The 23,001-nt window shown below is 50.1% G+C and overlaps 1 protein-coding gene across 2 annotated transcripts in view; it reads left to right on the top strand.

The window, feature by feature from the left end:
* Positions 1 to 13,931: 13,931 nt before the first annotated feature.
* ST8SIA5 (ST8 alpha-N-acetyl-neuraminide alpha-2,8-sialyltransferase 5) overlaps positions 13,932 to 23,001 on the top strand; it is a 55,916-nt gene continuing 46,846 nt past the window's right edge. The window contains exon 1 of one of the 2 annotated variants that reach the window (XM_046025174.1): positions 13,932 to 15,888. In XM_046025174.1, coding sequence (XP_045881130.1) covers positions 15,758 to 15,888 — 131 coding nt within the window. In that variant the 5' untranslated portion in view covers positions 13,932 to 15,757. The remainder of the gene's footprint in view (positions 15,889 to 23,001) is intronic. The other variant, XM_046025175.1, reaches the window with a different exon arrangement.

Genomic DNA, 23,001 nt, shown 5'->3' with positions numbered 1-23,001 from the left:
AAGATTCTCCAGAGAAACAGAACCAACAGAGTGTGTGTGTGGAGAGAGAGAGAGAATGTTTAAGGAACTGTCTCTCACGGCTGTGGGGGTTGGTGAGTCCTAAATTTGCAGAACAGGCTGGCAGGCTGGAAACTCAGGGAAGAGCTATGTTGCAGCTCTAGTCTGAAGGCAGTCCAAATGTAGAAGTTCCTCTTCCTTGGGAAGAGGTCAATCTTTTTTCTCCTAGGGTCTTCACCTGATTGGATGAGGCCCACCCACATTATGAAGAGTAATCTGCTTTATTCAAAGTCTTCTGGGTTAAATATTAATCTCGTCTAAAAAATGCATTCACTGAAGCATGGAGAGTAATATTGACCAAATGTTGGGTACTGGCCCTGGCCAAGTCAACACATAAAACTGACCATCACATTGAACAAACATTAACAGTACACAACGTCCCTAGGTATGCCCACTGGTGATACAGCCATGAAGGAGAGGTTGCTGTTCTCAGCTCCCTCCCAGTCTGTCAGGTTTAGCTGTTTGCATACACAGGAGGAAGAGGCAATGAACTCACCCTGTTGGTGGGCACGAAGGAGTGGAGTGCAGGGAAGCTTTTCAAGGGAGGTGACAATTGAATTGACTCTTGAAGATTTATTGCTGTATTCTGAGCTCCTAGAACAGGGCTGGGCACAGAGCAGGCTCAATAAATATCTTTGAATTAGGTCAGGAACTGTAGTAAGAGAGTGGGACAGTGGTAATCCTTGCATGCCTGGGTAAGGAGTCGAATGCAGGAGAGCATCTGATGGGTTTTAAACAGTGCCTGAGATCAGCATCAAGAAGTCTGGTGGCAGTATGGAGAATAGACTCTAGAGGCTGGCAGGGAGGTTGGAAGAACAGTCCAGAGTGTACTACATTAGACCAGGCATGATGTGAATAGGCAGCTAACTAAGGTGAGGGAAGGAGAAGAGAAATTTAGGGGTCAGGGCTGAATCCTGAAGAGGGTCCAGGCAGGAACCCAGCACAGGATGGGCCCTCACACCCCTTGTTTTACAGAAGATGAGTCTGAGACTCAGAGAGGGGATGCAACTTGCCCATGGCCACACAGCATGTTGAGAGAATGTATTGGACCAGAACCCAGGTTCTGTCTCTGGTCAGGTCCTCCTTCCATGCTGGAGGGGTCGTGTCCAGCTGTCTCTTTCTCTCCCAGCCAACCTTGTTCTCAGGGAAGTTTCCAGTGTCATCGGAGCCTCCGCAGTGGGAGGTGAGTTCCCAGGGGGCCTCACTCAGTACTGCCTCTGGCTTCGGAAGGAAAGGCCACGGAGCTTTTGAGAAGCTGAGAAGTCTGGGGGATGGTGATGAGGGCAGGGGTCACCTGAGGCTTCTTTCGGGCACAGTCCTCATCCCCAAGCACCTCCCTCGTCCTGGCTGGGGCTGACCCTGAGTGGCTGCTGTTATTTTAAGTAATTCACGTTGGAGGGAGGAAGTGAGGGAAATGTGAAAATGAGTAGCTATTGCAAGATGTGTGTGATAAATGAAACAGGGAACATAAAGACAGACGAAGAGGCACATCTGTTATTTTTGCTCCTTTTTATAGCAACCTGGAAGGCAGACTTTTCACACTAAGTAGGAACCACTGAGCTCCTGAGCAGTCTCCCGGCCGTAGCCCTCAGTAGCCCCAACAGGAGCAGCAGAGAAGGGTGGTGGCTGACGGGGGCCCCAAGAACCAGCGTGAGCCCCCAGACCCGCACCCCAACTCCAGTCGAAACCAAGGTTCTATATGGAAGCGGGTTGGTGGCTTCCCCTCCATTTATTGAAGGATAAGGTGGCTGCCTCAGCCAGTCCCTAAACCCAGGGACATCTGCTCTCAGACTGCTCCTTACAAGCAGCTGGGAATGCAAAGGGGACGTTTTCATAAGAATATAGACACAGTTCCTTTAGCATGGGGAAATTCCCTCTCTCAAGCCACTTTTCCTCTTTTTAGAGGTGGACGGAGTGCATGGTGCCCATGTGCTGACCTGTTGGGGCTGTTGTAGGGGGGTGGGGCTCATGGAGCCAGAGGATGCTGAGCTTTCTTCAGGGGGCAATTTTCTCTGTTCCAAGGCCCATCCGCTGATGTGAGAAAGGAGGGAAGGACTGCTAGGGGCATCATGTCCCCCAAAACAAGCCAAGTCAGCCTGCTGGGGCCCTCTGACTTCTCCTGGGAGCCTCCTTCTGAGTGAAGCATCGATACCACCATTAGAAACAAATCGCCCTGGGAGAGAGTCTGGATGAAGCTGTAAGTCACGAGCACCTCAGCTCTCACCAGGTCATCTCTGTTGGTTGTAGGACTCAAGGGAAAAGAGCAGGTCCCCTCCTTCCTGGGTGGCAGTCACCCCTTAGGGGAGCTGGAGCAGCTTCAGAGGAACAAAAAGGACATCTAAAGACAGAAGAGGGGGAGGAAGGGAGGGAGTGTTTCAGGGGAGTGACAGACTACTTGGAATGACTGCCAGGAGGCAGGCAAAAGAGAGGGGAATGGCCTCATCCAGGAGTGTGGGGGGCTCAGCGGGGCTGGAAGCTACGGCCTCTAGAGGTGCCTGTCAGCATGTGATTTTCTCCAGCAGCAGGCCAGCCTCAAAGTGGGAGTGGGTGGTGAAATCATCACTGGCTGGGGACTGGCTGGGTGGGGGTGGGGAGACCTTCCTCCTCCTCCCTCTTATTTGGGACAGGAAGTAAGCAGTGACTGGGTGAGGCTATGTGATGGGGTTCTGGCTATTGGGATGTAAGAGGAACATGCTGGATGGGGAGGCTGTCTTCCTCCGTTGTGCTGTCTGGAATGTAGACACCATGGCTAGAGCTCCCACAGCCATCGTGGACTCCGAGACAGTGTGCTAGAACGTGAGCAAATAGCAAGAGAAGAGGAGCAGGTGTCCCTGATGCACTCAGATCTACCGCCCCACCTCTGAGCTTATTACCTCTGGATTTCTTTTATATGAGAGAAATATACTCTTAACTATTTTGAGAATGGTTATTTTGGGTTTTCTATTATATACCACTGAACCTGATCCTGAGAGAAACAGACCAAGCATGAGGAAATTGTGAGTAATTATAAGAATGTCAATAAAGTGGTTGACCATGGGGTTTTATTTAATGAAGTAGGAAAGGACAAGAAGCCAGGAGGTGTCCCATCCACTGGAGAATAGAGACTCCAGCCCTTGGCGCACTAACTCAGCAGAGCAGGCTAGTGGGGGCTGAAGAGCTTTAAGAAGAGAAAGTAGGAAGCTATGGTTAGAAAGTAGAATTTCTGACTTTATGGTTTCAGAATGTGCTTGACAAGATGAGGTCCTAGTACGTATTAACATTGCCCGAATGCTTCCTGTGCAGCTGGCTGGCTTCTAAGTGGGTAAGGATGTGCTGAATCTTAGTCCCCAGCATAACTCCAGAAGGTAGTTTCTTTTATTACCCTATCTCATAAAGAAAGAAACTGAGGCTCAGAGAGCTCAAGAAACTTTTCCAGGAGAATAAAACATAACTGGCTGGGCTGCCATTAGAACCCAGGCAGCCTGACTCCAGAGCCTGAGCTCTTGGCCGGGCTACTCTGCCTCCCACACTGGGGGGTCCCCAGAAGAGGGAGGAGAAGCATGCAGGCGCAGGGAGGTGGAAGCCTTTGAGACTGGCTCCTGGTTGCCTCTTCTGGATGCTGCCCCAACCCTCCAGCCTGGAAGTGGGAGCCCAGGATAAGGGGAAGGCAGCCAGCCTCAGTACCAAACACTGAGTTTACAGAGCAGGCTGAGGAGAGGGTGGGCCATCGGTGATGGGAGCCTTGAAAGGGTATGAAGGGCTCAGCTCTGGCTACCTGGGAGCAAACTGACCCTGCCCTGGGCCGTGGGGTCCTGTGGCTTGGGAGACAACAAGGAGTCTAGGGAACATGCACCCTGCAGTGAGAAGTGAAAGGTTGGGCTCTAGGGCCTGGGGGCCTGGGTGCAGATCCCACTCCCACCTCTACGTAGCTCCAGCACCTTGGACAGTTACTGAACCTTCTGTGCCTCTCCATCCCCAGGTGTGTAGGCTTGAAAAGAGTTCCTCCCTTTCATCTACCTTCATTCAAGGGAGATTAAATGCATTAAGAGCAGGGGAGCTCTGTGAAGAGTGCCTAGCACACAGTGAGCACTCAGTGCCTTGATGGTGCTGTTTCACAATCCCCCATGGAGAAGGGAGGGAGCTGTAACACAGTGAGCAAGCCAAGGACAGGCTTCCGAAGTGGGATAGGAGAAGCAGGGCTTGGCCAAATAGCCTCCAGGGGGAGGCTCTCATCCCTGTGCTTCCTACATCACTTTGGACATATCCCTGGGCCTCTTCTCCTAGGGTTACTTGCTTGTCAGTCTTCTGTCTCTCATAGAAGGAAAGGTCCGGACCCTTTAAATAAATGTCTGAATACCTTAGGGAGGGGTAAGGAGTTTTCCCCTGACCACCCAAACCACACAGATGCCTGTCTTGCCCAGCACCTGTCCCAGGGGCATTATCCAGGAGCAGTTGTCAGGTAACGGCAGGAATGGCCCCAGGGCTGCCAATATGGCCAGGCTGGGGCGTGACTTTGGTTCACTGTCCTCCTCCTTCCACCAGCTGCCCTGCTTGCCAGCTCCCAGCCCTGTCCCTGTCCTGGCCATGATGCCACTTTGACCCTGACCGCTCTGCATTCTGTCTACTCCTGGAGGGTCCCGCACACTCTTTGCATGACCAGCTATTTACTCCTTCATGTCTGGAGTTACTAGACACCGCCGGAACCCAATCCTACCAAGGAAGGTTTTATTAGCAGGTGTTGTAAGGTTGGCATCTGTGCATCTGTTGAGGAAACTCTCTGGCGCAGCAGAGAGAAGCATGAAGCCAAGAGTGAATCAGTTAAGGAACCAGGCACCCCTGGGTCAAACAAGCATCCAAATGGCTGGGGGCCTGGGGGCAGGTCTGAATTACCTGCCTGGTCTCAGCCCCTCTGGGGTAGGAGGCCTGCAGCTCCAAGACACATGCTGGTGCAGCCTCAGGGCTCACAGGCTGGCCTTTCCTCTGCCTTCGACCCACCATGCTGTATTGGGCAAGTCATTTTGCCTCAGTGAACGTCTCAGCATCTATCTGTGAAATAGAAATAACAAGTGCCTCCCGGGGCTTTTAAAGGATCCAACCAAAGGAATAAAAATGAAAATGCAGTGACCTCACATGGGTCACCGTGCATGGAGTACCCAGCCTGCTGCCAAACTGTGATCGGACCCACAGGACAGAGATATGTCTCTTGCTTGGATTCACAAAGCTAGTGAGCAGAGGAGCTGCGAGCTGGGTCTTAGTACGTCTGGCTCCACAGGTCATGCTCTTGCCACATGCTCTGTGCCAGAAGGCAACACAGCCTCAAAATATTACCACTGCCACCAGCACCCCGGTGCCCTGGGGGTTCGGAGAGGCCTGGGATGTGAGGGGAGCACAAGAGAAGACAAGGATAGGACAGAGGATGAGAAGAAAAGAAGAGGAAAAGACAGGGCACATTAGATTGGGAGGAGCACAAGTCAGGTTTTGGGGGCTGGTGGTTTCCTTTTCTCTTTTATCTTAGTTCGTTCTCTCTTTTGTCTTAGCGGTGGTTCCGTGGGTGTCTTCGTGTTGTGGTAATTCATGGGGCCGTACAGCAGGATTTGAGTACCTATCAGTACATATGTTATCCTTCTTAAAAAGGTTAAAAAGGAAATAGGAACTTTATAGCATCTAGTTATTGAGTACAAATGTATTTTTAAAGTTCATACACTCTATTACTTATGCAGCTCTCATCTACATCTATTCAAATGACATGAAAAGTTATGTTGAAGAATCTGAAGATATTCTGGTAAATTACTCAAGAGTCTGGGCCAACACAGAGATCCCAGAACTGAAATTCTGGGGATTGTTTACTCCCCTCCTTGTGGCTGACTAAGTCCTGACATGGAACCCACCATTGGTCATGGGTCCTCCTTCCTTGGAACAATAGAGTAATGAACGAGAGGGAGCCTGAATTTTTGAAGACTTTTTTTGAATGGAGCCATCCTCTGAGCCTTGAATCACTCACCTCTGAATGTCTGTTATGTCACAGGAAAGAAAAACCCTGTGTATATTAAGTCTTGTCATTTGGTGAATTTCTGTGCCCAGAGCTGAAGCCGGCTATAGCTCTTCCTCTTCCCAGCCCTGCCCCATGAAAACATGGTGACTTCCCTGTCCTCCTTGGATCTGGTGGTTAACCATGGAGCTGATGGGAGCCATGCTCTGGCAGGTCCCAAACTAAGAAGCCAACAGTTCACTCACCACGCCCAAAAAAATGCCATTAACTGCTTCAAGATGAGGCCCGCCATGACATGAACGCTGAGTGGATAATCCCAATTGAGTGATTTTAGGGAGCCTGGGGAGTCTCTCAACTACCCCTTTCACATGCAGGGTGCCTGAAATTCCATCTTCATTTGTGAACTCAGGAGAGAATGCATCTCTGAGAATTCCTACTTAAATACAAATGATTCTAGGTGGGGGAACCGTATTATATTCCGTCTCACATTAGCATGAAGTCATTTATCTTAGAAGTAGAAACAGAATTGTAGAGACGAATGAGCCCTTGGGGGATCATTTAGCTCAGTGGTTTTCAAAATACACTTCGGCAAAGCCCTTGCATTTTTATGATGGTAACTCTAGGCTGGCTGCCGTTCAGGTCAAGACGGGCAGGAGGGGAGGCTGGATGGAGGGCACGGAGCACCTTTGTGTTTCGAAGCCTGGTTTCCATGCTGGATAAAGTCTTAAAAACCGCAACTCTCTTTTATTTTATAGGTTCAAAGTCCAAGTTGCCACTAGGTTAACAAAGCCTGAAATCAGAGGGCTAGTTAGTGGCAGAGCCGGGCCTACAATTCCGGATTCTGACTCAGGACTGCTCACCACCAGTTCATACTTCCTTAGGTGAGTTGCAGATGTGTGTTAAGGCAATGGGATAGTGAGAGTCGAGATGGGTGAGTTTCCGTGGGAGGAGAACAAAGGGAGCAGATCTAAGTCTGGGCTTCAGTGGGGATGCTGCAGAGTTATGCGCAGTAGACAGTCCTGGGCACTTGGAGTAGGCAGGGCTGATGGGGACAAGGGAGGCTGCTGAGGACACCTGGCCCCCTTCACGAATCTGTTGAAACTCAACATTTGTGAAATCTTTCTCTCTCTTGGGCCACTGCAAATAATGTGGTTTATCTTAGAGTCATATGGCTTTATAGTTTACAAAATGCTTTTATAGTTTTATATTTCGTCTTCAAAAACTCCTACTTTGAGAGGTAGATATTATATTTTCCAGTTTCCATATGAGGACACCAATAGGTTAGAGAAGGCAGGGGTCTCTCCTGAACTCCTAGGCCTGTGACCTAAAGAATGTCTCCTCTGACTCCGCAGCCTGAGCTCCTTCCCACCAACCCATAACACCTCCCCACCCCCACACTGGCAGCTACTTTCCCCAGCCTGTCACCATCTTTGCAGCCAAACACCAAGGCATTCAGACACAAACATCATCTGTTTCCACTCTTGTAATTTAGCTGACCTGTTGCCTGGCTTCTCTCTTTTACTACAGGCTTTGTAAGTATTGTCATACGTGTTACTGCCAGTGAACCCGTAACGTGTGTGTGTTTGGGGAAATGGGCAGGAGACAGAGCTACCCGTGATACTCTCCATGGTTCTGAAACATTTCTGGGACATCGGAGGGGCACCTCTTCTCACTCTCTTGTTTGTCCGTCAACAGTGGTACCCTGTCGAAAGAGAGAAAGGAAACGTAAGTGAAAAAGTGCTGCTCCCGATGATGTCAGGTTGACTCTCCAACATCTGTTCCATCTCCATCTGTGGAAGCAGCCACGTGGTTTCTGGAATGGACCCTGGCTCCTGGGGAGCGTTCTTTGGTAGATTAAACCAACTAGGATAATACCCTCCCTTGTCAGTGACTGGTTCAGGGACCCGGTGCAACCCAGTCAAGGCATGGCATCCCTCTGCTGAATATTATTGGTCCTAGGTTGGAGGAGTCTCTCTCTGTCTCTCTCTATAACCCCCTCTTCTGCTATCCCCCCAGTTACTAAGGGCAGCTCTCATAGAACCATGAGGACAGCCACTTTTGAGAAGAAGCCTATAATTTAGATGGCGCAGCCGAGGATGGGAAGAACCTGGGTTCTAGAAAGACTGATTGGCCAATCACGGAGCCCACCCCACCTCCAGTTTTTCCAGTTGGGATAGTACATTTCTCTGTGGTCTTTGTTACTTTAGTCAAAAGCTCCTAAGTGACATGATGACCTTTAGGACACAAGAATTTATTGTCTCCAGAAGTGAGATGGAATCTCATCAAGCAGCCCATATGTGTGCTCAGGAGTCCCTGGCGACCAGGGGCATATGTCTATGAAAGAAGTGGTCCAAGTTAGGGGGCATTTTCTTCGTGGAAATGTCATCCCATGATCTCCAGGCTGTACTTCAGGGGTAATTGAATCTGTGCAAACGTGTTGACAGTGGGTAACGGATTTGCATGTTGTCATATATCAGGCCTTTATAGACATAATGCCCGACATAATGGGGGACTGCCTTTCACAGTGATTCTCTAGTTCAGTGGGGTGGGTCTTTTGCACGGGGCTCTGCAAATCACATGGTGTGGCCACGGGGGGGAGGGGGCAGCAGACTGTAACCTGTGGACCAACTCTGGTCACGCTCATGTGTTTCTGCATCATTTATCTTTCACACCACGACAGCAGAGCTGAGTGCAACAGAAACTGTATGGCTCGCAAAGCCCTTTCAGTTTGCTGACCCCGGTACACAGCACTGTCCACTTGGCCTGTAAGCAGTGGCCATCTGGGCAAACCCACAAAGTAGCTGGGTGAGGGCTGTCACACCGGTGACCACGCTTGTCAACGATGGTCTGTTTTCAGGGTGTTCGGGCGGAAGACACCAATGCTGTTGCTCTTCCAATGTAAGTACTGATGTGGTTAGATGACAAGAAATTTCCTTTAGAGATTATGCTGAGTGAAATAAGTCAAGCAGAGAGAGTCAAGTATCATATGGTTTCACTTATTTGTGGAGCATAACAAATAACATGGACGACATGGGGAGATGGAGAGGAGAGGGAGTTGAGGGAAATTGGAAGGGGAGATGAACCATGAGATACTATGGACTCTGAAAAACAATCCAAGGGTTTTGAAGGGGCAGTGGGTGGGAGATTGGGCGAGCCAGGTGGTGGGTATTATGGAGGGCATGTATGGCATGGAGCACTGGTTGTGGTGCATAAACAATGAATTCTGTTATGCTGAAAAGAAATAAATTAAAAAAAATTTCCTTTAGAAATGAATCCCATTCCCATTACTCCCTATTTATAATACCAGGTATGTATTCTTTTAGAAAACCCCCTCCCCATTAGGCTGCGATGTCTGAGCACATGGGTTAGGTGATGGTCACCCATAGGTCCCTTCATAGGGCTCTGTGTGCATTTCTAATAGGACATCACCTCTATTACAGGCCCAGAAGATAATTCAGGTTATGTTTCTCCCCATCAGGAACAGTAGGATATAAACGAAAGTTACCAGAACCTTCTCCAAGGGCAGGGTCATCAAAGGGAGGAGGAAGAGAGAGTTTTTGCACCAGGAACCTGCAGAGTAGAGGGAATCCCAGAAAATGGCAAAAAGGGTGTCCTGGCAACATGCTCTGGGATTGTACCAGTGTGCAGTGGACTGGCCCCAACCACGCTTCACCAGTGTCCGTGAACACCAACTAAGAGGGCTAATGACGCCCTTCATACAGAGATAGCGATCACATACGAGGCAATAAGCCTGTGCCTCTGCTCCCTGCCTGCTCCCCTGGAAGAGGCAGGGAATTCCTTCTCAGGTTGGCACAACAATGACAGGAGCAGTGGGGCTGCCTGCCCCTGGGGGTGTGTGGGTGAGGCCACAGCGGTGGGGAGGGGTCTGGTGCTGTCAGCGAGAGGAGAGAGAGGCTCTCATGTCTGTGCCTTTTCAGGCGTTTCTCCCTCCAGCTGCTCTCTACCAATCCGGAGGTTGATTTAACCAAAATGCAAATCTAATCATGTTATTCTGCAATGGTGTGGTGGATCAGATCCCCACTCCTGTGCTCTGGCTCCTGCCCTCTCCTCCAGCCTCATCTCTCCAGCTACCCTGAGCTGACCGGGTCACATGGTCTTCTGCTGCTGGGCTTTGTCCACATTGCCCCCGCCCCACTCAGTGACCTGGCTAATCATCCTTCCCTGGCACAATTCAGCTCAAAGGCCACCTTGTCTCGACCCCTTCCTTGTCATTCTTTGTCTTACCTCCCCAAAACCCACCCCCCCCCTTTTGGGTTAGAGGCTTACTTCTCCTACTGGAGGGTACTATCTGCCCTCTTCACTGCCACCTAAATTCCTTTAAGGGCACAGACTATGACTTACAGATTCTCATTTCCCTGGCTCATCATGCAATACCTACCACATAGTAGACACTCCCACCACAGGCACTGAAAGCCTGGACCTTGAGAAACCAGGACAGAGGCTAAGTGATCGTACTTGACTGTGGCTGTGGCGTTAGGACTGGGAATCTCTGGTGTTCTGGAAATGGATATCATAGTAGGACATGTACTGCTTTTCTCTTTACAGGTACCCAAGGAACATTAAACATTTCCAAGCTGCTGTGTTCCCAGGCATTCTTTTGAAGTCTCAGCATTATACAGACCACCAGCAAAACGCATCGAGGAGCCTGCCCTGGACTGGAAATGAGAAACCTTCTCTGAGCTGAATTTGTCAGAGCTCCTCCTCAAAGGGCAGAACCTGATCCCAGGGGTTTCTAGCCCAGGGCCTGGCCTTGAAGGTGAGCAAAGAAGACACCATGTCATCTCAGTGTGTCCCCAAGTGACCTCATTATGAAGAGTGTAGCTGTTTCTGGCTACCTGTGGGAATGTGACAACCCCCAGGGGGAAATGAGTCTTTTCTGCCCTGAGACGCAGGAGCCATTGTGGATTAATACTGAGAAGCCTGTCTCTGCCTCTGGAAGCAAACTGGGTCCTTCAGGGCAGATACAGAAAAGGAATCCCCAGGGCGGGGGGTGGGGCAGTGGTGTGGGGACAAAAGGAATTCGTCTCTCAGGTGGGACACAGGAAGGCCACACTGTGACTTCATAGCCTCGTTCAGGATCCTTTAATAAGTGATTTCAAACATGCTTGGTGCATTATAAGGGAACCAAATGAGGAGTTTAAATTCTCGTTCTATAATAACAGCTGAGTGAAAACCAGGAGGACCCAGTGTCCACCCCAAGCGATGGTGAGCTCTGGCTCTCTAGATTCAGAGGTTGTCCCTGGGCATTTCTGCTCAGTGGCTGCAAGACACCCTCAGCACAGACAGAGTGTCCCCAAACCAGGAATCAGCTTCTTGGAGCCGCCTTGCAAACACAGATAGGAAGAGGCACAAGAACAGCCTGGACTTATCACAGACTCCGCGAATGCATGGGTGGAATGTCACTTACATAATCTGGCAGGTTGCAATTGTGCCATAATGTTACCAACCCCGGTTTTCTTAAACCAGTTGAAATCTCTGAGGTCTTTTTTTTTTAAAAAAAAAAAAAAAGGAGTCTTTCCGTTTTCTGTCGGAGACAATGCTCACAGCATGAGTAATGCCCATCAGTTATCAGCAATTTAGCAGATTGTGCCAGTGTTGACATTTCTTCTTGGCTTAATTGTGCGTGCGTGTGTGTTTTAAACAATGATGCAGCTGTCCCCGTTGCTGGCAATTAGGATATAAAAATGGTGTGCACTGAATCTGGCACAGTGATCAGCTCTCCACGGTTTACTCTTTTGTTTGCAAGGCCTTCCGAGGGTTTGCAGCAGTTCCCCAATCGGAATATGGATTTGGCTTAAAATGGAACCTAGATCCATATATTAATAGCAACAACAGGGACGGCAGACCTCTGTGTCTCGAGATCTTTGGTCTCTGACTCCTCCGCCGATGCTTGTGTCTGTGTGTATGTTAAAGGTACCTTCCGACTTGATACGAAGATGGTGGGATTCAGGACACCATTAGGATTAGGAAGGCCCTGTTGGCAGAGGTGTGTGGGACTATTGCTGGATATCAAGTGGCCCAAACACATCGCACACAGAGGACTACCCCAGCGTTCCAGCTGTGGCCAAAGTCAGCATTGGCCCTGGCTGCAGATTCCTGCAGGCTACCTGGCCATCGGGGAGAGTCCACACCCAGTGTTAAGTAATTCATTTCTCTGGACTATCTTGTCTCTCTGCTTCATGGGTTTTTTGCTGTTAGATTAGCTGGTTAATGGTAGCGTCATCTAGGGTGGGGACCAGTTCCCATCACGTCATGGCAAGTTTGAATACCTATGAAAAGAATAACCCAGGTCATGGCAAGTTCAAATACCTATGAAAAGAATAACCCAGCTGTTTGGAAAACTGTTTGGCAGGAATCACTACAGCTGAGCCTTCTGTGACCCAGTGATCCCACTCCTAAACACCGCTACCCCACAGGTAAGTGTGCGTATATTCACCAGAGGACACACTGGAAGGTATGTGGCCACAACTATCTGGGAGTCTGTCAACAGTAGAGTGGATAAGTCGTTTGTGCTACAGTCCAGCCATGACATACTCTATAGACAGAAGATGGAACAAACAAGAATGGTATCCGTCAACCTCTACCCCATAGCGTGTGAAGCATGCATTTTCTGGCTCTGGGAAACAAGTGACCACCAACTGAGGGGCTGAAGACAACACAAGCTTACCAGCTCACGGTGGGGCAGCTCACAAATCTTGCTTCTCCTCAGACGGTCTCACAGGCCAGGAGCTCAGGACTGTCTTCCCAGTTCATTCAGGTGGTGGCGAAATTCAGGGTCTTTCTTGCGATTGGAGGACTGAGGTCCCCCATTTTCTTGCGGCCTATGAGCCAGGAGCCGGTGTCAGCTCTCAGAGGCCGTCCAGAGCTCTTGCCGTGTGGACTCTCTCACAAAAGCCAAAAGTGAAGAGCTTCCTTGAGTCCATCTGTCTCATGCTTCAAAATCTCTTTCGTCAGGAAGAGCTTAGTCCCTTTTAAGGGCTCATGTGATCAGGCCCACTGCAAATACTCTCCCGATCTTCCAGCCAACTGATTTGGGCCTAAATTACATCCCACAGTTCCTTTACAGCAACACCTAGATGGATGTTCGATTGAGTAACTGGGAAAAAGTGCGAGGACCAGAGAGGATGAGGAATCTCGGCGGCCATATTAGAATGCTTCCCACCATACACAGTGACATGGAGGAATCTGCCAACCCGTGGTGAGCCAAAGAAGTCAGACACGAAAAGAATATATGAGGTATGATTCCGTTTGTATAAAATGCAAGAATGGGAAGTGCTGATCTTTGGGGCTAAAAGTCAGAATAATGGTTACTGTTCAGCACACAGTAACTGGAAAGGAGCAGGAGAGGGGTCTTGGAGGGGGACTGATGATGTTTTGTGTCTTGATCTGCGTTCTGGTTACACGAGTGTGTTCAGCTTGTGGAAACTCAGCAAGCTGTACATTTTTAGAATAATTTAGATTTCTTGTTTTAAAATAGATCCGTTTTGTTTTTCCAAGGCACTATGCATTCAAAGACAACTATCCGGGAGGGTACTTGATGGTGGTGGGGAACCAGCAGGAAAAGGAAGGAAATTAGAGTGCCTCTCCAGCCGTGACGGTAGCCCATGACCTCCGCAGGGGAGGGCGAACTAAGTGAAAAATTAGACTCTGTCAATTTGGACCACTGTGTGGGACCCACCACATAATCTGTGTGTCCCAGTGGAAAGCAAAATGCAGGGCCTCCTAGTTCAAAATTATTAAGAGGTTAAAGACAGCAAGAGTGGAACTCTAAGCCAAGGGTGAAGTGGGGTGGGGCAGAGTACTGGCCCCCACCCATAGAGCCCCCCCCCCCCCCCCCCCCCCCCGCCTCTGTGGGAGCAAATGCCACACTCCCATTCCAAACACTTCTTGCTAGGTGAGTTACTTTGGGCAACTAGACCTTTGATCCTTTTGATTGTAAAGAGGGTTAGTTAGAGGCTAGCAGGTGCTAAATCAATTAATATGCAAAAGCAAGCACTATTTTGATGAGTAAGACACCAAATAAATAAGGGGATTATTATAATAATGGGCCATCTAAATGTTTGTGTTCTTTATTTAATTGACCTCACAGATATTATTTGGTACATAAACTCTTGACAGCCCATGGTCCGCTGCCACCTTGTGCATTAAAACCAGTTCCAAGCTTATTGGTGAATCCCTGATCATGAGATCTGCCATCCTGTTCCTTGCTCTTTCCAGCTGCAGAGCAAAGTACTAAAGGGTAAGTGCAGAGCACTGGAGGTCCGTCACTAAAGCCATTTTTTCTTGCTGCGACTAGAGTTTCCATCTATTTGGGAGCTGAATCCTCACCCTGACTCCAGAACGTCCCCAGTGGCTGAAGGGCCCTGGGAAGGGGCGACCTGAAATCATCCAGGAGGACTAAGGACTCTGTGGGCACGTGACTTTCCAGGACGTGGGAGACTGCAGGGTCAAGGTGACAGGGCTGGCTCTTGGCTTGCAGGGCCGGGGTAGGGAGGTGAGGGGGATTAGGAAAAGGGGAGCCCATCTAGGGGCTTGGATTTCTGAAGCGGCACGACTTCGGCGTTGTCTTTCTGTGCCCTCTGAAGCACCAGCCTTTCCAGACTTGCTGACTTACTCAAGCTTTGGGGGACCGTGGTACCCTAAGGCGGCCGGCTGCCTGACCTAAGATTTATGAGCGGTTCCGAGGATGAGACAAGGTCCCAGTGACGAGACAAGGTCTCGGTGACAACCAGGTCTTTGAGGAACAGCCGCGGGCTGCAGCTGGGGAGAGGAAGGAGGCCTGTGCCTGGGGTGTAGAGCCTCTGAATTTTACTCCCTGCAGGAGTTGGGTGCCCGGAGCGCAGGCGGGCAGCCCCGCAGGCCATCAGCATGCAGGAGCCGCGCGCGCCCGTCCTTGAAGGGTTGCCCGCTGACCTTGCTCCGCTTTCTCCGGAGAAACCTCCCGAGCGCGAGGACGTGGCCACCGCGGTGACTCAGTACCCGGCGCGCCGCAAGCAAACGCTCCCTTCCAGCATGCCCAGCTTCGCAGCCGCGCCTTCCCCTTCCTGCCCCCTTTTTTAATTCCACGATTCAAACCTGGCGTTTTCCGCTCCACCCCTCCCCCTCTCCACCGCCCGCCAGTCATTCGCCAGCCTGTCCGGGTGTTTGGTTCCCCCACCTCCCATCTGCAGAACTGAAGGCCAACCTTCGCGCTGCCTAGCTGCTGGCCCTGGGATCGGACGTGGCCGGCCCGGCCCGGGCACGGCGCGGGGCGACCGCGGAGCCCGACCGGAGGGGGCGGTGCGCCGCGCTCTCGGGTGCACCAGCGGACGGTATCCGGCCCCGCTCCCCATTGGTCGTCACCTCGGCGGGGAGGGGCCGCCCCGGGCCCGGGGCACCTGGAGTCGCCTCTCCGCAGGGAAATCGGCGGCTGCCGGCACGGGCGCCCAGAGGTAGAGGCGTCCGGAGGGAAGGCCCCGGGCTGCGGCCGAGCTCCCCGCGACCAGCTCTGCCCTGCCCGCCGCCCCGGCGCCGGTCACGCTCGGATGCCCCCTGCGCCCGACCCGCCAGGCGGAAACTTTGCTCCGCCAAGTCCCCCGCCCGGCTAACAGCGCCGAGAGGCACCTGGTCGATCGCGCGCCCCGCCGGGGCCCCGAAACCCCGCGCGTGATTGCCGGGGCCCCCCGGCGTCCGGCGCCCGCCGCGCCCCGCCGTGCGCGAGCGGCCGCCAGGATGCGCTACGCGGACCCCTCGGCTAACCGGGACTTGTTGGGGAACCGAACTTTGCTCTTCATTTTCATCTGCGCCTTCGCCTTGGTGACCTTGCTGCAACAGATCTTGTACGGCAGAAACTACATCAAGAGGTAAGAAAGTCTGAGCGCGGGTAGGGGTGCAGGGAGCTCTCGGGCCAGTCCGCAGGAGGCGGCAGCAGCGTCGGCCCGGGCGTCCCCGGAGTCAGGGGCTCGGGTTGGGCACCTGGCCGCGAGCACCGCCGCTTTGGGTTTGGGTCCTGGCGCTCCGAAGCGCATCTCTCCTCCCAGCGGCAGGAGAGCGCCTGCCCTGCGTGGGCCGGAGGGGCCCAACAACTTTGTTCTCTTGTGAAAATGGGGGACAGTGGAATTCCGAGTGGCCACGCCGATGACGAATCCATCCGAATGCCCCGAGGGGCCACAGGAATCAGATCGGTGTCCCCCAAATCGACGGCGCCATGGCCGTTTGGTTGGAGAGGAGGCTCCCTGGTGTGGAGGGCTCAAAACCGAACAGGATTACCCTGAGTCCTGAACTTCTGGGGGCGGGGGGGGGGGGGGAGGCTCCTGGGGGAAAAGCGGCAGGTTAGGTGGGGAGTGATAATGGGCTGGGACCGTGACTGGAATCGTCGGTTTTCATAAACCGGTAACCACTGCGCGTGTGAAACACAACCTGATTCTCCTACAGCAGATGGTTCTTTCTCATCCTTACACAGAAGGTCAGAGCGGCAGACGAAGTTAACTCTCCCCTCGTTGGGCTCTCTTCCCAGCCTACCCCATCCACCCGCCGACTAGAACAGTAGGAGGATGTGTCACAGCCTGGGTCCCTGCGTGTGTGAAAATGCCAGCCAGTTCCTTCTGCTGGCCAGGAGAAATGCTTCGGGCTACTCTGCCTAGCTCCAGAGGGGAGAGCGCTGACCCTAGGATGCTCCCACATCGGAGCCCCTTTTGGAAGTAGCCTAGCTCTCCTTTCGCCTGGAGGTTTGTTCTTTGCTGCCGTTAAGGCTACTCCCTTCCCTGTCCCTGTCCCTGTCCCTGTCCCCGTGCTGGGAAGTATGAGGCTCCTTGCCTGGGACATTTGCATTTAACCAGCCAAGCACAGCCCCCCCCACCTCCCCAGACAGCATTCTTCCCCCATGGAAGGCAGCTGATGAGCTCTGCACTGTGCTGCTGGTTTTAAAGGACATTTTCAGAGTCCCCTGGTTGGCTTGGGTCTGCCTCCCCTTCTGGCTCCTACTGCCCCTCCAAGATAAGCCCATGCAAGGACTGGCGGGGCCCCAGATGGCCTGCTTCTGCCCCGTTGGCCTCCACCTGCTGCACTTGTTTCCTCCTCAGCAGGCCCACTCTGGGTTCCTGGGCCCCGTTGGCACTTACTCAGTACTGCTGGGCCTGCTGGGATCCATGCTGCCTGGTCAACAGTGAGAAAACATCCGTGCTCATGGTCAGCGCCAGCTCAACTCCTAACCGCTTGCTCTACCACACCCTCCCTGGTCTTGGGTGGCTGTGCGAGCCACCCAGAGTTCAGCGGGCATGCTGGTCCCATCCCCCCCTCACACCGAGATCCTGACTCCCTGAATCTCAGATGCCACCTCTGGGGCCTCACTCCAGGGACATGGGTTCAGTCCAGTCAAGCAAGCAAAACTGGTCTGTACTTGATCCGGGAAGGATGCTCTGAGGGTCTGTGGAGAAGCAGATGGTGTGGTCCTGGTGTTCAGGAGGCCTGAGGTCTCTTTGGGGAAACAAATGGCGACAGATGAGCTAGTTAAGTAGTGAATGTTAACCTGTCTGAGGAAGGACGTATGAATGGGCTGGAGTAGTTAGGGAACACTGCCTAGAGGAGGCAGAACCGGAGTGGGTCCATGTAGGAAGGGTGAAATTTAGGTGTGTGTCTGGGGGCGGGGCATGCACAGCCAGAGCTAAAGAGTGTGTAAGCAAACGTGCAGAGATGGGGCACGGCCTCCCTTCCGCTCTCCCAAGCCCGGACCACCCACTCAATTGTAATGAGCCAACTGGGTGTGATTATTGGTCTGTGTCCAGTCTAGGAATACCTCCCACTTGAGTGTTCCCCAAACAGGTCTTGGGACACCTCATGAGAATCACCTGCAGGGGCCGCTGAGCCCAGGTGCTTGGCTCAGGATCGGACTCTCTGGGGGTGGGTCCAGTTTGTGCTTGTTACCAAGTCCCCACAGGGCTCCTAGCAAGCTCCCCCTGCTGCTCTAGACCCATAGTTCTCAAGGGAGAGCAGTGTTACCCCCAGGCAGTACCTGGAAACATTTTTGGTTGTCACCCTGGGAAAGGAGAAAGCTGCTGGCATCTTGCAGGGAGAGGCCAGGGCTGCTGTTAAGGATCCTACAACTGTATCATCTGCTTCCCCCAGGAAAGCATTGCCCAGCCCCAAATAACAATAGGACTGACGCGGAGGAACCCCGCTCTGAACCAAAACCTCCACGAGGCAGGATCCTCCACGCTTGGGTCCCACCTGCACGCTGAGCACCAAACATGGTGCCGGGTACATAGTAAACTCTCAATAAATACAGGATAATGAAGAAATGATTGAAAGTTGGGTGTGTGTGTGCACACATGTGCACACGGAGGGGTGTGTGCACATGCACCTGTTTGCCCACGTGTGCCCCTGGTAACTGGAAGACACAGTGAAGAAACGGATCCAGCTGGCAAAAGAGAGAATGTGGAGAACGGGGACAGATATATGTTGGGAGTCGCATGTGGTCTTTGAGTAGGGTAATGATGGGATAAAAGCCTCTGGGGAGGAAGGCTATTCAGGCTCTGTAAGAAGAGGTTAGTGATGGGGAAAGCCTGGGAGGCTCTTGTGACAGCCTGGTCCAAAGTGAGGAGACTCTGGTGCAGAAGGCATCTACTTTAGACCTTGGGGATTCCCGAAGGCTGCCATTCTTCGCTTCTGTGCCGAGCGGAGTTGGTTGATGATGTATTCAGCAAAGCCTCCATTGTTTGCCACCTCACAGAGAGCTCAGGAGCACAGAGATGACAGGCTATTTCAGGGAGAATTCGGGCCAGACTTCACCAGAAGGGAGTGGGGGATGTGAGTCGGTATGTGTTCTTCCCTTGGACCCCTGGTCTCTGTCTGTGCTGTGTGGTCGCCACTTCTGGGGATGCCCGTTGGAGCAATCGGGACTCTGGGGGCCCACGTTGCAAACACTCCCGGTACTCAGGAGGGGAGAAGGTGGGCAGTGCAGGTGGCTCAGGGGACATAGTGTCTCTGTGGACTGGGAAGAAAGCGCATGAGACAAAGCTGTGAAGTTTGTCGTTGATCTTCTTGGCTTCCTCCTATCCGTACTTGATTGAGCACATACTTAATGAAGATTTGCTTTATGCTGAACACCATGCTAAGTGCTGAGGACAGTGGTGTGGCAGGCCGACACAGTCCAGGGTCTCCGGGGAGCTTGCGGTCTGCTAGGAAGACGGAAAGCCACGTAATACAAACATAAGCCAAATTGGAGGTGTGAGCAAGGGCTTCCAGAAATCCGGAGGGACCCAGAGTGGATTAGGATGGCTTCAAGGTGCATGGAGGCATTTGAAATGAGTCCTAAAGAAAGGAAAATGACTCGTAGGCATGGGGGAAGGGGATGGAAGGGGGATGAGAGCCAGCTTGAATGAGGATAGCCAAGTTCAAGGGAGAGCTAAGTAATTCAACATAACTCAGATATCACAGCTGTGTACCTGGGGGCAAGGTGAGGCAGACAGGGTCTGATTATGGAGAATCAAGGAGAATGTGTGAAGAAGCATGTCTGGAGGAAAGAGGGTAACAAATTTGAGTCTGGATCTGTTAGGAAACTCACTGCAAGGAGCTGACAGGGAGCTATCCAGCAGCTCCTTGGAAATGAGCTCCGGAACTGTGGGCGGAGAAGAGCCAGGCTAGCAATGGAGATTACTTAGTCACCACCAAAATCAGTGTTTTCCCAACTTTTATAATTGTTAGCCGCCATAAGAACTATGTTACACCCAGTGATCTAGAACACATGGACATACACATCCATTTGAAACAGCCATTCTGTGAAACAACATTTGACCTTCTTATAAGAAACGTGCTTTCATATTTTCTATTCCACTTCATTTGAAAAATAAATCCGGCCTTTAAAAGGAAGGGAAATCTGATACATAACGGATGAATCTTTTTTTTTCCCCCAACATGGATGCATCCTGAAGATGTGATGCTGAAATAAAGCTGGCACAAAATGACAGACAGTGTATGGTTCTACTATACGAAGCACCTAGATTAGTCAATTCATAGGGACAGAAAGTAGAATGGTGGTTGCAGGGGCTGGAGGTAGGGTGGGAGTTAGTGTTCAGTGGGTACAGGGTTTCAGTTTGGGAAGATGACAAAGTTTTGGAGATGGATGGTGGTGATGCCTGCATAACAGATTGGCTACACTTAATGCCACTGAGCTGTAGACTTAAAAATAGTGAAAGTGGTAAATTTCTGTTATGTCTATTTCCCCGCAATACAAAAGTTTAAAAAAATTCTGGGGGTAAACCACCAAGTTGATTTTATAACTTGTTGGTTGGAAACACTTTGTTAGAAAAGCACTGGTTCCACGATGAGGTTGGATGAGATCACCCAGGAGAGAGCAGAGTGAGGGATGAAGAAGGTCAGGGTACAGTGGAGAGCCTTAAGGAATCCCCGCATCTAAGGGTCCAGAGAGGAGAGCTGTCTCTGGAAATTGAGGCTGCAGAGAGGTAGAGGGGAACAGATGTTGAGGAAACCAAGGGATGATGGTGTCAGGCAGAGAGTGGTCCCCTGTGACACACACTGCAGAGGGATCAGGTAGGATAAGACCTTTCCAGATTTGGCTGTGTGGGTAAGGACAGATCTGGGGGAGTGATGGGTCAAAAGGATTTTCTAGAATCAGAGCCATGGAAATGGTACCCTCTTCCTTTAAGCCCTCCACTGCCCCCAGGCTCCTTTGTTAGTGCTAAAATCTTCACATAAACTTTTGTCCCTAGAGTGCTGAGGACTAAAAGTACTTACACTTTAACAGAGGGGCAGGGAAAGGGCAGTAGTTGTTTTTTTTTTCCTGTTTTGTGGTTGTTTCTCCTTTAGTTAGAAATAAAAGTCCTTGTAGATTTTATTTTATTTTATTTTTTTACAATCTGATATCAACCTGCCTTTTAAACTTAATCTCAGAGGAAGACAAGATAGGCATGGGCCTTGCATGTCCTCTTTTTATGTCTTTCAGTGAAATTTTATAATTCTTCATAAACAATTTGAACATTGCTAGGCTTATTTCAGGCTACATAGCTTTTACTGCTATTGTAAAAATTTATTTTTAAAAATTGTATTTTTGAAACATTTATATATAGTATATATACAAATACATATACTAAAGTATATATACATATATAGTACATACAGAATTTGTATAGCATTTGTAGCTAGTATATAGAAATAAATTTTATTTTCTTATGTTTTGATCTTATAAAGAGCAACCTGGATAATGTATACATAATGACAATAATTTATCTGGAGAGTCTTCTGGGATTTCTGCATAGACTTTTTTCCTTTTATTGCAACCTGTACCTTAATTATTTTTCTTGTCTTATTGAGCTGGTGAGGACCTTTGATATAAGGTTCAATAAAAATGTCATAATGAATATCCTGGCCTTAGTTCTGATTTTTGTTTTCTTTTTTAACTTTCTTTTTTTAAAAAAAGATTTTATTTATTTATTTGATACAGAGAGATTTATTTGATACAAGTAGGCAGAGGGGCAGGCAGAGAGAGAGGGGGAAGAGGCTCCCCACTGAGCAGAGAGCCTGATACAGAGCTCGATCCCAGGACCCTGAGATCATGACCTGAGCCAAAGGCAGAAGCTTTAATCCACTGAGCCACCCAGGCACCCCTTTAACTTTCTTTTAAAATAGATTTCTCCAAATATAATTTGCCCATTTAAAGTGTACAATTAAATGACTTTTGGTATAGTCACATCACTGTGTACCCATCATCACAGTCAATTTTAGAACATTTTCATTACCCCAAAAAGAAACTAGACTCCTTAACCATCATCCCCCAGTACTCCCACTTCTAGCTGTAGGGATATACAAACACTAATGCATCGTCTGTCTCTATAACTTCGTCTGTTCTGGACATTTTATGCAAATGGAATCATATGAGACGTGGTCCAATATGACTGTCAGCTCTCATTAAGCATAAGGTTTCCAAGGCTCATCCATGTTATGGCATGTGTCAGTACTAACCTTCCTTTTTTTTAAAAAAAATATTTATTTATTTATTTGAGATAAAGAAAGAGCACATGAACGTGGGCAAGGGGAGGGGCAGAGACTCTCCAGCAGACTCTGTGCTAAATGTGGAGCCTGATGTGGGGCTTGATCTCAAGACCCTGAGGTCATGACCCGAGCTGAAATCAAGAGTTGGCTACTTAATGGACTAAGCCACCCAGGTGCCCAATACTTTATTTCTTTTTGTCGATGGATAATGTTCCATTTATAAATATACCATATTTTGTAGGTCTGTTCTTCAGTGATGGAAATTGGTTTGTTTGTTTTTTTTTTTAAAGATTTTATTTATTTATTTGACAGAGATCACAAGTAGGCAGAGAGGCAGGCAGAGAGAGAGGAGGAAGCAGGCTTCCCGCTGAGCAGAGAGCCCCATGTGGGGCTCGATCCCAGGACCCTGGAGGCAGAGGCAGAGGCCGAGCTGAAGGCAGAGGCTTTAACCCACCAAGCCACCCAGGCGCCCCAGAAATTGAGTTTTTGTTTTCACTGTTATGAATAATGCTGTGATGGGCATTTGTGTCCAGGTTTCCATACGGACATGCATTTTCATTTTTCTTTGGTATATACCTACAAGTGGAATTGTTCTGTCATATGGTAACTCTGTGTTTTACCACTTGATTGCCACATACTTTTCCAGTTGCCACACTCCTTTCGAAAGTGGTTTTGCCATTTTATGCTCCCTCAAAGAGGTACATGAAGTTTCCAGCTTTTCAATATTTTTGAAAATGCTCATTGTTATCTTTTTGGTCATAGCCATCTTTATGGTTTTGAAGTAGTTTTCCGTTGTGGGTTTGATTTTGTATTTCTCTGATGACTAATGATATAAAACGTACTTTCATGTGCTTATGGGCCATTTGTATGTTTTCTTTGGAGACATGTCTATTCACATCCTTTGCCCATTTTTAAAATAGATGTTTCGTCTTCCTTTGATTGAATTGTGGGAGTTCTTCATAGCTTCTAAT

The sequence above is a fragment of the Meles meles genome, chromosome 12, assembly GCF_922984935.1.
Source record: "Meles meles chromosome 12, mMelMel3.1 paternal haplotype, whole genome shotgun sequence".
Taxonomy (NCBI): Eukaryota; Metazoa; Chordata; class Mammalia; order Carnivora; family Mustelidae; genus Meles; species Meles meles.
This window is presented reverse-complemented; position numbering and strand designations above follow the sequence as displayed.